We start from the raw sequence: 15,749 nt of genomic DNA on the forward strand, positions 1-15,749 counted from the left end.
CCTTTTTCCTTCCTGTTTCTCCTCCTCCCCTCCACCTTCTCCTCTTTCCTGTTTCTCCTCCCTTCCCCTTCCCCCTCCCCCTCTCCCCTTCCCCTCCCCCTCCTCCTCCTCCCCCTCCCCCTCCTCCTCCCCCTCCCCCTCCTCCTCCTCCTCCCCCTCCTCCTCCTCCTCCTCCTCCTCCTCCTCCTTCTTTTGCTGGTCCTGGGGCTTGAACCCTGAGCCTGGCCTCTGTCCATGAATTTCTTTTGCTGAAGACTAGTGTTCTACCACTTGAATCATACTGACTTTGTTTTTATTTTTGTTTTTCCTAAGTCGTTTATTGGAGATCAGAGTCTCACAGACTTTCCCACCAGGGATGGCTTCAAACCACCATCCTCAGATCTCAGCCTCCTCAACAGTTAGGGTTGCAGGCCGCAGGCGCAGGCCCACCGCAAACCTCACTTTTTCTTTTTTCCCTAATTTGGTAGACTAGGTATTGAATGTGTGTTGGCAACTTCCCCAAGCAGCTTGTGAATACAATGCATCTTGATCCCGTGTGTGTGTGTGTGTGTGTGTGTGTGTGTGTGTGTGTGTGTGTGTGAGACACAGGCAGATGTATGAAAGGGGTTTCAACTCAGCCTGCCAGTGTGTGAGGACATTTCCCCCCAGCCCCTCCCGGCCCTTCCATTTACCTGCGTCCATTTCTCTCTCTCTCTATCGCTCTCTCTCACACATGCACACGCACGCACACCCCCACGTGCACGCACGCATGCATGCACGCACGCACGCATCCCTAGCACGATGATCGCACGTGCCGAGCAGCCCCGCCCCCTGGAAGCGCCCGGCTTACGCAGTCGGCCCAGCTGCAAGCCCTTGTGGGAGCTCCCAGCTCGGATCTGGTTGGCGATGGTGCAGCACTCGTTGAATGCCCGGATGCAGTGCGGCCCCACCGTCACGCGCGCCACGCGCTGCGCGCAGGTCTCGTAGTCGTTGCGACGGGCGCCATCGTAACAACACTTCCGCGGCACTGGATGCCTGTATTTGGCAGCTGAAACGATGGCAGTTACAAGAACCCCGGATCAGGCCTGGGCGTAACATCCCAGGTCCAAAAGGAGTCTCAGCGGAGGGCTGGGAGGTGTGGCTCACGTGGTAGAGCACCTGGTCCTGAGTTCAAATTCCCCCTTACTGCCAAGGGGCGGGGGAGTAGCTCCCACTTCCAAATGATTCCTTTTCTCAGCAACAGCCGTAGCTAGTCGACAAGACACGGCCCTTTCTTTGCAACTACCCCAGGAGGGCAATTTCATGGCCTCACCAGGGCATCTAATGCACACTGAGTGGTTTAAGGATGTCCTCACTTTTGAAACTGATGCTCAGGGTTTAGCAGTCTCTGAGGAACATAGGTTAAATAGCCAAGTGGTTTTCTAATACTACACTGTAATGTCCTTCCCAAAGTAATATATTCTACTTGTTCAAACATGTCTTCTGTGACATGTGGGGTAAACCTTACTGGCAGTATCATGCTTTATTATATGCTCAGATTTATCTGTGTCTCAGATATAGCTGTGTCTTGACTATCCTTGTGACATGAAGAACTACAATAATTCATATGTAAACGTAAGAAATTATTACAATGCTATAAGCATGGCTATTAGCTGAACTCAGGCCATTAACTCCCACATCAATATTCTTCCTACTGTAAGATGGACAATGATCACATTACCATAGAAAGAATTCCCATGTCTTATTTTCCAAAAAATAATCTAAATTCTATTAATTGTTGAGTATATGAAATAGAAGAAATTAATTTCTTTCCTCCCTTCCCCATCTCGAGACTTCCTGCCTCCCTCCCTCCTTCCCTCCCTCCCTCCCTTCCTTCCTTCTTGTTTTGCCTCTCATTTGCTAGACAGTTGCCCTACCACTTGAGACAAACTTCCAGTCCTCTTTGGTTTATTATTATTTTTATAGGTCTTCACTTGTTTGCCTGTGACTGGCCTTAGAACATAATCCTTCTACACATGGCTCCCTGTGTAGCTGAGATCTTAGGTATATATATCATATCTGGCTTATTCATTGAAATGAGGGTGTTGAAAACTTTTTGCTCAGGCTGGCCTGGTGTCTCATTGCTCCTGATCTCTTCACCTGAGTGGCCAAGTTTACAGGCGTGAGTCATTGTTCAGGCTTTATATGTTTAATGTCTATCTTAAGTTAAGGGAAATTGTGTAATGCTTCATTTTCTACAGCTTTTGAAGGCAATGATCATGGTATTTTATAATTGTATGCAACTTAGAGTTATTACCTTGTTCTTCTATTTTCTGTTGCAATTCTCTTCTTGGCCTGAGAATTTCTTTACAAGTTTCATCTGTTATTTATTTTTTTAAAGGATAGAGAAGAAGAAAAGGAAATGAAACCTTTAAAAAATTCCATAAAACTAAATGTTTAAAATATTTTCAAGTCTACAACAAATGTCTACAACAAATCTGTAGACATTGTGCATAATGCCTCTTAATATGATTTCTTTTTTCAAATGGACCATGTGATCTCATAGCCCATAGCTTGATCATTTTATCTGAGGTTAGCTTTGAACCGTTCACCTTAGTGACCCAGTGATCTTAATTTTAAGCATTTAGAGTGAGCAAGTAGTAAACTACTCTTTTTGGTTGCTATTTAAACTATGTTGTTAGCAAGTACCATACAAATACCCCCATCTCAAGCATAATGATGAATAATATTTAAATCGAAGGATGAAGATGATTAAGATGTACTCTCTGCCCTTGAAGAGTTCACAATTGTCCAGAGTGAGCTTAACTAACCTTAAGAATGTACTCTGATTAGGGGAGGGGAAGGGAAAAAACAAAATGCTTAAATAAGGATACAGGTTGACCCACTATGTTGAAAATGAATACTTTATAACTTCAGTGGGGGGGGGGGAGATAGCTGTGGAGGTGGGAGGGAAGGGATGGTAGGGGGAAAACAAAGGAGGAGGCAACAATGCTCAATAGGAAATGTACTCATTACCTTGCTCATGTAACTGTAACCCCACTGTACAGCATTTTTAGAATAAAATACAAAAAAAAAGAATGTACTGTAATTGTATTACTTATGAGTAGATCTAGTCCCCGTAAGATATACTCCCTATTAAAGGAAGAAGAAATGGTGAAGACACCTCATAGAGCATGTGATTCATTCATTGAGTCAGTCATTTGAACGAATGAGTTACTGCTAGTTTGAGACTAACAATCCTCTTGCTTCAGTCTCCAGAGTCACTGGGATTACAGGTGTAAATTGATGTTCCTGAAAATGAGGTAATTATTTTGGTTTGTAATTATTCTAAGTTTGTAAAAGGAAAAGCCTAAGAGTTAAGGCCAAAAGCCATAAAATAGCATTGTCCCATCCTTGGGAGCCAACCTTGAGTCTGTATCAATGAAACATAAAGTTAGGAAGACCAGAGTGAGGACTGATTAGAAAATTCTCAGGAGACCACGGAGGACTCGGGTTCTACACGAATCTGTGCTTTCTCCAAAAGAAACACATTACCATGGCATTCTGAGGTCAACATAGAGAATATTCTGGAAGAACAACAAACATGAATGCTGGAAGGCAAGTGGCTTAAATGTCAATCATAGAAACACAGCATGTTTTACCGTGTTCTTGGGAGCTGTCCGTGTTGGCATTGGTGAGAAAGGTGAGCCCAGCTAGGTAGAATACATCCGCATTGTCACGGCCACCACCTGCCCCACAGCCTAGGTCACTCTTCTCCAAAGCTTGAAATACCTGTCCAGAAAAGCAACATGTGGATCCTATCCAGGAATTAAAACATTTCTCTGAGGAACCAAAGCACCATGACATGACTATCTCAAAATCCGAGAAATAGATAGCACACTCGCTCCTCTGTCAAATGAAGAGAGGCCAGATTGCTCAACTTCATTTTTTGTTGTTGTTGTTGATAGTGGGGCTGGAACTCTCGGCCTGAGCTCTGTCCTTCAGCTCTTCAGGCTAGTGCTCTACCACTTGAGCTACAGCGCCACTTCCAGTTTTCTGGTGGTTTATTGGAGTTTCATGGATTTTCCTGCCCAGGCTGGCTTTGAACTGTGATCCTCAGATCTCAGCCTCCTAAGTAGCTAGGATTACAGGCGTGAGCCACCAGTGCCCAGCTTCAACCTCATTTCTTTAGGTTGTCCCTTTGTGTTTATATACTCACTTATTCAAAATTCAACCAAGAACCAAGTTCTTATCAAATAGCTTTCATATCAGGAAGAGATTCTTAGAGATCAGCCCATGGTTGGTGTTTTGTACGCACAGTAAATGCTGTAGTCAATACGATGCTTACAATTTAAATATATAAAGAAATAAATGGGTGAAAGCATGAAGAAAAGAATTAACAAAAAAATTTTCCAATGCTGGTGGCTCATGCCTGTAATCCTAGCTATGCAGGAAGCTGAGATTTGAGAATATCAGTTCAAAGCCAGCCTACGCAGCAAAATCTGTGAGACTCTTTCTTATCTACAATTAACTACCAGAAAACCAGAAGTGACACTGTGGCTAAAAGTGGTAGCGTGCTAGCCTTGAGCAAAAAAGCTCAGGGACAGTGCTTAAGCTCTGAGTGCAAGCCGCACAAATGACCAAAAGAAAAAAGTAAAACTAATTTTGAAGTAACTAAAGTTGTTTTTTTTTTTTTAAAAAAGATCATACACCAAAACAGACATGAAGACCAATAGAACAGAATAAAAGACCCAGAAATTAAACCATACAACTTTAGCCATCTAATTTTTGACAAAGGAGCCAAAAACATAACACTGGAGAAATGACAAACTCTCCAACAAATGACACTGTGAAAACTGGTGATCTATTTGCAAGACACTGAAATTAGACTTCATCTTTCTCCCTGCACAAAAATAAACTCCAAGTGGATTGAAGATCTTAATGTAAGTCCTAATACTGAAAAAACACTCCAGGAAAATGTAGGGATAACTGTGAAGAGATACACATAGGTCCCAATTTCTTAAATAAGACTTCAATTGCCCAGGAAATAATAGCAAGAATGAACAAATAGAACTGCATCAAGCTTAGAAGTTTCTGCACAGTGAAAGAAACAATCATTAGAACCAAAAGAGCCAACCCATAGAATCTAGGGAACCCCCCCACAGAGCCAACCTGTTATTCAACACATAAAGGATTAATATCCATAATATACAAAGAGTCCAAAAAAATTAAGAAACAAATTAATACATGAGCAGAGTTCTTAGAAGAAGGAATACAAAAGATTAATAAATACATGAAGAAATGCTCAACATCTTAGCCCTAAAGGAAATACAAATCAAAACCACACTAAGCTGGGCACTGGAAGCTCATGTCTGTAATCCTAGCTACTCAGGAGGCTGAAATTTGAGTTCAAAGCCATCCAGGGCAAGAAAGTCCTTGAGATTCTTAACTCCAATTAACCACCAGAAAACTGAAAGTGGCACTGTGGCTCAAAGCCTTTAGTGAAGAAGCTCAGGGACAACACACAGACCCTGAGTTCAAGCCCCATGACAAAACAAAATCAAAAATCCCAAAATACAAAAAAAAAAAAAAAAAAAAACTACACTAAGATTTTATCTTGCCCCAGTCAGAATGGCATCCATGAAGAAAAAAAAATACCAACAAATCTGGAACCTTTTCAGGGAAAAAATAACTCTCCTTCACTGTTGGTAGGAATGTAAATGAATACAACCACTATGGAAATCAGTATGAAGGGTCCTCAAAAAACTGAAAATAGGAGGGAGGGAGGGGATGGTAGGGGGAAAACAATGGAGGGGGTAACAATGTTCAAGAGGAAGTGTACTCATTACCTCACTCATGTAACTGTAACCCTCTGTATAGTAGCTTTACAATAAAATAAAATTTAAAAAAAAAAAAACTGAAAATAGACCTATGACTTTGTGATCCCACTATACCATTCTCAGGCCTACATCCAAAAGAAAAATATCTGCATAATCCATCTTTAGTGCAGCTCTGTTCACAACAGCCAAACTGATCAAAGTGTTCAACCACCAATGCAGCCAATGGATAGATAAACTATGTGTTATATAAATAAATAGATGATAGATAGATAAATAATGGAATATAACATAGCCATAAAGAAAAACAAAATTACATCATTTGCAAAAAAAATGGATGGAATTGGTCATATGTTTTAAATTTAGAAAACAAGGATTGACTTGTGCTTTAGGAAGGAATCGTCCTGGGGAAGATTATGAATATACAACTACATATACTTATCAATGAATACATCATAGAGAATCAGGCCAAGTGTTGCCTTAACTCTTCCCCAACAACCAACCTGTCCTTTACGGAGGCACTGCATTGACACGCTCTCTGTCCCAGAGCAAGCATAGAAGAACACTACTTAACTCTTTGCATGGGCCTTTTGGCTCTTTCTTGGACTCTATACACAGCACTGTCCACTGCAGTTAACGCCACCCACGAGTCTGACTCCGTCTCCATTTTAAGATACACGCGTTGGCCTGGAGAATAAGCATCAGCATCTGGAGACAGATGAACCTGAAAGGTCATTTGAAACAAAGGAAGAGGACATTTGTAGGGGACACAGCTGTGCAGAAACAGCTGCTTTGCCAGCCTTCGTCTTGTGGACGACATCTTTGCAGTGATGTATTATTTGACTCACCTGCAGCTGGTTGCCACACTTTTCTTCGATGTTTAACCAGACTGAATCAGACACCAGTTCTGCTTTCTGCTCTCCAGTAACAATGTAATACACCAGGAGTCGGGCTGAAGGAACCATGTTCTGTGTTACCGGGATGTTTATACTTTGATAAGAAGAATCTGGAAGTTTCTCCCTGGTGCCAAAATGTACAATTTTGCCCTTGGATAAAATCTGAAAAGAAACAGCAAAAACCACAATAAGTACAAAACTAAGACCTGGGCTTGAGGATGGACTTAGAAATGGAGCAAAAAGTACATTAAAGAAAAATGGTGGCTCACACCTGTAATCTTACCTACTCAGGAGGCCAAGATCTAGGGATTGTAGTCCAAAGCCATCTCAAGCAGAAAAGTCCTCATGAGAACTCTTATCTCCAATTAACCACTCAAAAACCGGAAGTGGCACTGTGGCTCAAGTGGTTGAGCACTAGCCTTGAGCACAAAAAGGTTGAGGGACAGCACAACCAACAAAAAAGAAAGAAAAGGAAGGAAGGAAAGAAGGAAGGAAGGAAGGAGGGAGAAAAAAAGAGAGAAAGAAAAGAAAGAAAGAAAGAAAAAGAAAGAAAGAAAGAAAATAAAAATAGCTAGTGCTGGTGCCTCATACTTGTAACCTTCCTTAGGAGGCTGAGATCTGAGGATTGCTGTTTGAAGCCAATCCCACCAGCAAACCCAAGAGAACCTTATTTCCAGTTGACCAGCAAAAAGCCAGAAGTGGGGGTGTGGCTTAAGTAGTAGAGCACTGGCCTTGAGTGAAAGAGCTATGAGACAATGCCCAGGTCCTGAGTTCAAGCCCGAGAGAGAGAGAGAGAGAGAGAGAGAGAGAGAGAGAGAGAGAGAGAGAGATTTGACATGTCTATATGCTCCAACTGTGTGCTGTGAACTTTAATATTTTTAACTCCTTTAATTCTTGCAATACACCAATGTGATTGGAATATTTATGCCCATTGAAGAAATAGATCCAGTCACTAAATAGCATTCTGTATTTAGTTCAAAATCAAATCACTAGGAAATTAGTGAACTAAAATTTGAGCCTAGATTTTTAAAAAGTCATATACTGGTCCTAAAACCTCCTTTGTTTTGTTAACTAAAAAATTATGTGTGTATGTATGTGTGTGTATGGTGCATATTATTTTGGGATTAAGTTTTAAAACCATGGATTGAATCCCAAGTTAAATGTTTAAAGTAAAAAATTTAGAAAACATAAAATGAAATACCTTCTAAAGTCCCTGAAATTGTTCTTAACGAGCAGACTGTGTACATAACTTGGCTTGCGGTCCACGAACAGTTTCTCTATGGCCCCACTAGTCCGAATTTGCCTCAGGACCTCATTTATTTTTGAATTCCTGCCTCAGAAGCCTGGGGAAAGATCTCATCAGCGCCTGTTGACATGGCCTTTGGCATGGTTCTCTCTCAAGAAGCCCCTGATGCTTTCTATACCTTCTTTCCAAGGCTTCGCCAACAGGTGTAAAGGAGTCACCTCCTGTGTGATGTTTAGTGATGGAAGGGGAATGTCGCTGGCTGTGCAACTGGAGCAGGTGTGATATGATTCAATTCCCAGCAGCAGGACTTGCAGCTCTCTGTTTTAGACCAATGTACTTGAAGTAGGGGTAGACATGTAATCCTTGGCTATGAAATAAGAGCTAAGGTGATGTAATCAGGCCCTAATTAGCCCAATTAGGCTCCATTTAGTAGAAGGAGTTAACACATCAGAAATCAGAGGTCCTGGCTCAAAGCAAAATCTTCTTCTGAGCTAAGTGATGTTGGAAACTCTTTGTCCCATAATTATCTCATCTGTGAAATGGTTGTGCCAATCATATTCTATCTTAAAGGTTTTTGAAAAGCTGAAACTCAAATTAGATAATTTCTTGAGACCACTCTAAAATACACACATAATCACTCTAATGCTTTTTATTTTTTGTCAGTCATGGGGCTCGAACTTAGGGCCTGAGTGCTATCCCTAAGCTATTTTTGCTCAAAGCTAGTGTCCTATCCCTTTGAGCCACAGCACTACTTTCAGTTTCTAGGTGGTTAACTGGGCATAAGAGTCTCATGGACTTTCTTGTCCTGGCTGCCTTCAAATATGGTCCTCAGATGTCAGCCTCCTGAGTAGCTAGGATTACAGTCATGAGCTACTTGGAAATTGTTCCAGGTTTGGGGTGGGTAGACATATATTTACAATTATTGTACTTACCAAGTAATTATAGTGAGTTATTTTGTCAATGTATGGACTCTTGGGGGTTACAATGATATTCAGATATTCTCCAACAAGTGAAGGTTTATAGTTCTCAATCCAATCAATATAAAGATAACTGTGGCTGAGAGATGAATATGAAATTGCTCGGTAATCTTTGCTAGCTTGGTTTTCTTCGGGGAGGTCTGGGGCATCAGTTTTGACCTGAAAAAGAGAATTTCAAAAACACATGTGAACTGGGAGAAATGCTTTTCTGTAAAATGTGTTTTTTAAATTCTTGGTTTTCTACATTTCTAAAATTCACAATGCCAAATGTAAAAGGAGGCTAAAAGCCCCATTGCTCCAGTGTTTGTACAGCTGTGTATCAAATTCCTTTATAGAGACTATGGAGAATGATGAAGAGGTTCAGGGTGATGTGCAGGAGTCTGATGAAGTGAAGAGAGAAGATGTTTGCTCCCTTTCTGCAATAGTATTAAGTTAAGGAGCTTCTCTTTCTAAAGGATGAGATGACAGGAATTGATAGTAGGAGAAAAGAAGTGGCAAGGAAGTAGACCTAATTCTTGAGGACTAGGGACAGAAGCTACGAATGACTATTACAGAGACAGGCTGGCTTCATTTCATTGTGAAATAATCAACACAAAGGATTGCTTATAAAACCAGACTGATAGCCAGGCACCAGTGGCTCACGCCTGAAATCCTAGCTACTCAGGAGGCTGAGATCTGAGGAGCTTGGTTCAAAGCCAGCCTGGGCAGGAAAAGCTATGAGACTCTTATCTCCAATGAACTACCAGAAAACTGGAAGTGGTGCTGTGCTTCAAGTGGTAGAGCACTAGCCTTGAGCTGAAGAGCTCAGAGACAGCACCCAGGCCTAGAGTTCAAGTCTAACAACCAGCACACACACACACACACACACACACACACACACACACACACACATACATTTGTTTCTATCAAGAGAGAAAAAAGGAGGAGGATGGAGGAGATATTCCTGTCTCCACTGTCTAATACTATACCTTTTTCTGAAGTGCAGAATGCATTCTAATATGTTCTTACTGATGTAAGCGAGAACAGTTCATTTAAAAACAAAAAAGTGGACAGATTTATTTTCCTCAAAAGCCATTTGATGGATTCACAGATTGTCTCTGGTATCCATTTGTTTTGGATGTGAAAATGATGGAACTAACCATTGGATGCAGGGGTGGAATTCACCACATCTGTTTTGCACAGTAGCCAAAGCATACATTCAAAAGTACACAATGTCCTAACAAATACAGCAAGAAGGTTCAACTCACAGAAAACTCCAGCGCCATCACTGCCGACGGGAGGTTAAGCACAAATGAAGCCACTCCATCACTGAGACTTGTCGTGCTCTGCTTCGATTCCAAGTCAGACATCTCTTGGTTTTCATGGACTATTTGTGCGTTCAGAGTTACTGGCACCCCTCCTACAAGCTGGTCCAATGAATCCTTCACCTGAACCTGTTTGTGAAAACAATTTAAATCCATTCAATCATGTATCGTATCATGCCTTTTGTTTGTTTGTTTGTTGTTTAGTTTTGTTTTTAGGTGCTGGTCCTGGGGCTTGAACTCAGGGTCTGGGTTCTGTCTCTGAGCTTTATTTTCCTTCAAGGCTAACACTCTACCACTGGAGCCAAAGCTCCACTTCCAGCTTTTTGGTGATTAATTGAAGATAAGAGTCTCATGGACTTTCTGCCTGGGCAGGCTTTGAACTGTGGTCCTGAGACGTCGGTCTCTTGAGTAGCTAGGATTGCAGGTGTGAACCACTGTCACCGGCATCTGTATCATGTCTTTTAATGGATAACAATTCTGAAACATTTTTTTGCTCCTCATCACCATATTCAGCAAGGTTCCTCAAGCCCCATCTACCTTGATGGAATATGGAATCCCAGGCTTCAAGAAAAGAGGTGTAGCAACCAAATTTAGTTTGTAGGGAGACAGCACATATTTGATGCCAGGAATTTCTGCCTCTTCAGAAAATCCACCTAAGGAAAAGGTTAACATTTTTAGACATCTCCTGCAGTGGAGGGCCTCTATCTTGTCTGTGTCTCTGTGCACTTATTCGTACACACACACACACACACACACACACACACACACACACACACACACACACACACACACATATGTATGGTATTCAGTACTGGATAATTGCCTTAACTTTCTGGTCTGCTACCTTAGAAGAACACATTTGAAGGTGAGTGAGGGCCTTAGGAATCACCTGGTTTAACTTATTTTGCAGGAAAAATATTGCATGGTTACATGATTACTTCAAGCTAAATTAAGGGGTAAGTATGAGTCTGAACATGAATGAAATGACTAATCAAGACATCCTAAAAAATAAGATAGTCTAGCTCATCTCAGAGTAGTCATTAATAAGGATTAAAAACCACTGGAGTGGTGTAGAAAGTACTAGATAAGATGTTGAGCATGAAAAGGAAGGAGTAGACAGCCTCTGGGGAAGAAGGAGGAGGAGGATCTTGCAGGGAGGAAGAGGAAGGAAAGGAGGGGAAGAGGGTGGGGCAGAAGAAGGGCTAACATATGGCACTGATTACATGCAACTGGCAGTTTAGGGGTTTTGCACAGACTGATTCTTTGGCCTTCACTGTTATCTTGTAAGGAAATACTATTATTGGGCTCTTTTTTTAGAAACACATTATCCCCTCTAATTTGAGATTGAATTTCTGAATGTTGCCACTAAAGGGGGCTTAGGAGCATTTAGTTCATCTCTATCATGGCACAGATAAGGAGATCAGAATCATGGGAAATAGAGACAACTTTCTTGGCACAGTATCTCATCAAGCTCTCACACGTGTAATCACATTCTGATTTTGATGTATCCAGATGACACCCCTGGATGCTAGATGTTCGAGCAACCCAGCATGCCAAGCCACTTTGGGCATCTACTGGTTCCCCATCAATGGACGAACCCAGTTTTGCAGATCAGATAATAGAGACCCAATGGCTTGCCTAATGACTCAAGAGCTCTAATTCCAGCCTTTCATTACTTATAGAAAGTAAAAATTAACCATGAAAGAAGAGGTGAAGGAAATTTAGGGGTCAGTTGTACCACTAAAATACAGTCTAAATATCAGACACACACACACACATACACACACACACACACACACACACACACACACACACCCCTCTTACCTGTAGATTCTATGACCGTTACAGCAATATAAAGGTACTTATTGTTTAAATCTTCTAAACCGTCATATGACAGTTCTTTAATTGCCATTTCAGAATTGAATGTGACGTGAGCAATCCCATTTATCAACTTTGAAAAAGGGAAACATTTAAGAATTAATTTAGGGAAGAATTACATAAGGAAAAAATAATAAAGCTGCTTTTTACTAGCCTCTAAAATGGAAGGCAAATGTCAGAGCAATGGTTACCATCACCATTGGTACAGAATTACAGATGAAGAGCCTGGGGCACCACATGGTCTTTTTGGTTTCAGCTACAAAGATGCCTTTTTCAACCTCAGGGTCAACCTCCATCACTACAGAGCTCTCTTGTTACTTCTGCCCTTAACTGAGATTGAGTTGGATTTTATACTTCATCCTTTCATACATTTAAATACTGATTTAAAAACATTCTCAGCTATGACTTGATGTCTTTTCTTTTTGCTTGGAATAAATTAGGATACTCTATCTTCTTCAATTAGTTTGTGTCATTTGTTTCACTGGAAATTTTTCCATTTGATGTAGGACATATAATCCTTTTGGTATTCAGTTCTTTTTTAAAAAATATATCTTTAGGTACTGTTATTTGGAATTAATTTTCTAATTATGCAGTCTTCTATAAGTTACTCATAATATACACATGTATCATATAATTTCCCTAAAATAAATGAACCACCACTATTGTGTTTACCCAAAAGATAGGGGAAAAACACTAACTGCTGCTTATGGATAATATTGCCACTACTTGTTGTGTATATAAATACTTTTTCATATGTATAGATGACATTTCTTACGTGTTTTATTTTTTTTAATATATTTACATTTAAAAATTGAAGAAAAAAATCTCTAGGGGCTGGGCATGTGGCTTAGTGGTAGAGTGCTTACCTAGCATACACAAGGCCCTGGGTTTGATTCATCAATACCACATAAACAACAAATAATAATAATAATTTTTTAATGTTAAAAAACCTGTCTTCAAGTAGTGAACAAAGGGGTTCCAATTGAACATGCCCAGTTTATGAGCACAATGTCTCTTGATCAGTCTCACCCCTTTTTTCATTCTCTCCCCATCTCTCCCAGCCCCTCGAGTCACCTGGTTCTATTTCCGCATACATACATTAAATACTATGGCTCCAATCTCCCAGTCTTCCTCTCTTCATTTGTCTCTCTCTCCCCACTTGACCTCACCCCTCTCCTGATACCTCAGGTTCTAGCTTCCTGGTATTCATTTTGTTATACTGTAAGTTAGGTGTTCGGAGGAGTTACACCATTAGAGTTCTCCCCTGTGTATGCCATACTTTTGTTAATACATTTGTGTATGACTCTGTGGATGTTTATACATGTATTTGTTAATTAGATCTAATTCTCACATATGAGAGAAAAACATACACTCTTTTTCTCGCTAATCTTGTTTTTTTTTTTTAATCTAAAACTGTTGGACTTGAAACCAGCCATCTTGAATGATTTATCTGTTTTTAATTTCTATCTTTTGTTTTGTTTTTTTGTGGAGCCTGGGGATCAAATCCAGCAGGGACTCATGCACACTAGCATGGGATCAACCACTGTGCTTTACCTCAAGCCCCAATTTAGCCTCCAATCTCCGTGCCTTGTTTAAAAAGACATTTAACTAGTATATTTTAAATAAGGCATCTTTTAAAAAGCAGAGACTAAATAAATACAATGCAAAATACATCAATATCTAATGGTAAGCAAAAAATGGCCCCAAATCCTGTCATCTATATTATAATACAAAGAAAATGATTGAAGAAAAATGGGGACCAGGGCTCTAACTCTAACACTATTAGCTCTTAACTGGGAGCAAATAACTTTCCCATATTTTCAACATATCTTCTGTTGGAAAGAAAAAAAATACATCGCCTGGGGATATATAAGAGAAATGATTTAAACCTACAAGGAACTGAACATAAAGCATGATAGATAAGCAAATAAACCATTATGACAAAGAGATATCTTTGCCCTTAGCCTCACTGACATTTTGGACAGGATCAGTGTGTGTGTGTGTGTGTGTGTGTGTGTGTGTTGTGTTGTGTTGCTCTGCTCATGGAGCTAGGCAGCAACTTCCTGTCTACCTACTAAAGGCCAGCAAGAGCTTCCATTGACTCTGAATATTGTCAAACATTTATTTGGAGGTTAAAAAAATGATCCCTGGTTGGGAAGCCTTCAAGAAAATATGAAACATGTTCTAGTAATATAGTTATGACAGTGTGAAAATGGAACAAGGTAACTTGAGGGGCTGGGGTAGATGGTGGGGGGAGTGATGGAAGGGGTGACACTGATCAAGATGCATTGTATTCATAATCTGACAGGTTGAATGAAACCCCTTTGTACAACTACTTAAAGATACTAAAGTTTGTTTGTTTTAAATTACGATAAAAAAGAAAGGCTCAGGCCTGAGAGAATGCCAAGCAAGGGTAGCTAACCCAGTTCGAAGGAGGCAGGGGAGCTATCCTAGAAAAAAAGATTTCAGTGTTTAAAGTGTGAGAAAGCACTGGGCAAAGAAGAGACAGAAGGAACAAGCAAAGATCCCGAGGCAAGAGACTAGGGTGACTGTGAGAACCTGGGCTGTTCATTAGGAAGGAGAGAATGGATGGCATGAGATCAGCAGGCAAGGAAGGGCGATGCCAAGGTCAATGGCCTTTGTCCCAAGGCCAATGGGAAGCAGAAGGAGGATTTTAAGCCTTCACCATTCCTATAGAGGCTGTGAGCTTAACTGGAGGGTTTTGAAACACTGTTACAAGCTCATGTTGTCTAGAGCTGCATGACCACGGAGTATCTTACCATTGTACTCTGCATTGCCTTGTGCATCATTTCTTTTTGGTCATCGTTTATGTCTTCTCTTAATCCAAAAAAGACATACACTTCCGCCTCATTGACCACTTTATTGTAAAAGTATCTGCCAAATGATTATAAAACTTGTTTTGATAACATGATTGTAGTCATAAGATTTGGATAGCTTGGTGCTGGTGGCTCAGGCCTATAATCGTAGCTACTCCGGAGGCTGAGATCTGAGGATCATGGTTCAAACCAGTCCGGGCAGGAAAGCCCATGAGACTCCTATCTCCAATAAACCACTCAGAAAACTGGAAGTGGCGCTGTGGCTCAAGTGGAAGAGTGCTAGCCTTGAGCTGAAGAGCTGAGGGACAGAGCTCAGGTCTAGAGTTTAAGCTCTACAACCAACCAAAAAAAGAAAAGATGCAGATAAAATGTAACACTTGGAAATTACATAAAGCATTCAGTATACCTGCATCCACTGTTGTATTTCATCCTTATAAAGGAATCTAGAGTATGGATTTTGTTGTGTCTATGTGCTGGCATTGGGACTTGAACTCTGGATCTGAGGCTTTTTTTACTCAAGCTTTGTGCTCTAACAGTTGAGCTATAGTTTCATTTCTAGCTTTTTTTTCTGGCTAATTGGAGTCTCACAGACTTTCCTGCCTGGGCTGGCTTTGAACCATGATTCTCAGTTCTCCAATTCCTGAGTAGGTAGGACTGCAAGTATAAGTCACCAACTCCCAGCTTACAGTATGGACTTCGGGGAAGATGGAGCAAGATGGTGTATACCATACCTGAGTCAGTTATGACAAATAAGCTATTTGCATAGTATCTCCCATCAATCCATCCCAAAGTTATAGCAAACTTGGCTAATAAATC

At 40.8% G+C, this 15,749-nt stretch overlaps 1 protein-coding gene across 1 annotated transcript in view; it reads right to left on the bottom strand.

Moving 5' to 3' along the window:
* The window catches only part of C5 (complement C5), a 75,365-nt gene that overhangs the window by 46,304 nt on the left and 13,312 nt on the right, over window positions 1-15,749 (bottom strand). Inside the window, exons 8-17 of the mRNA XM_042678693.1 lie at window positions 14,877-14,991; window positions 12,043-12,169; window positions 10,756-10,871; window positions 10,162-10,347; window positions 8,870-9,073; window positions 6,644-6,853; window positions 6,370-6,519; window positions 3,621-3,750; window positions 2,276-2,338; window positions 830-1,027 (exon numbers count right to left, since the gene is read on the bottom strand). Of these exons, the coding sequence (XP_042534627.1) occupies window positions 830-1,027; window positions 2,276-2,338; window positions 3,621-3,750; window positions 6,370-6,519; window positions 6,644-6,853; window positions 8,870-9,073; window positions 10,162-10,347; window positions 10,756-10,871; window positions 12,043-12,169; window positions 14,877-14,991 (1,499 nt within the window). The remainder of the gene's footprint in view (window positions 1-829; window positions 1,028-2,275; window positions 2,339-3,620; window positions 3,751-6,369; window positions 6,520-6,643; window positions 6,854-8,869; window positions 9,074-10,161; window positions 10,348-10,755; window positions 10,872-12,042; window positions 12,170-14,876; window positions 14,992-15,749) is intronic.

The sequence above is a fragment of the Dipodomys spectabilis genome, unplaced genomic scaffold, assembly GCF_019054845.1.
Source record: "Dipodomys spectabilis isolate Male_0828 unplaced genomic scaffold, ASM1905484v1 ptg000046l, whole genome shotgun sequence".
NCBI lineage: Eukaryota > Metazoa > Chordata > Mammalia > Rodentia > Heteromyidae > Dipodomys > Dipodomys spectabilis.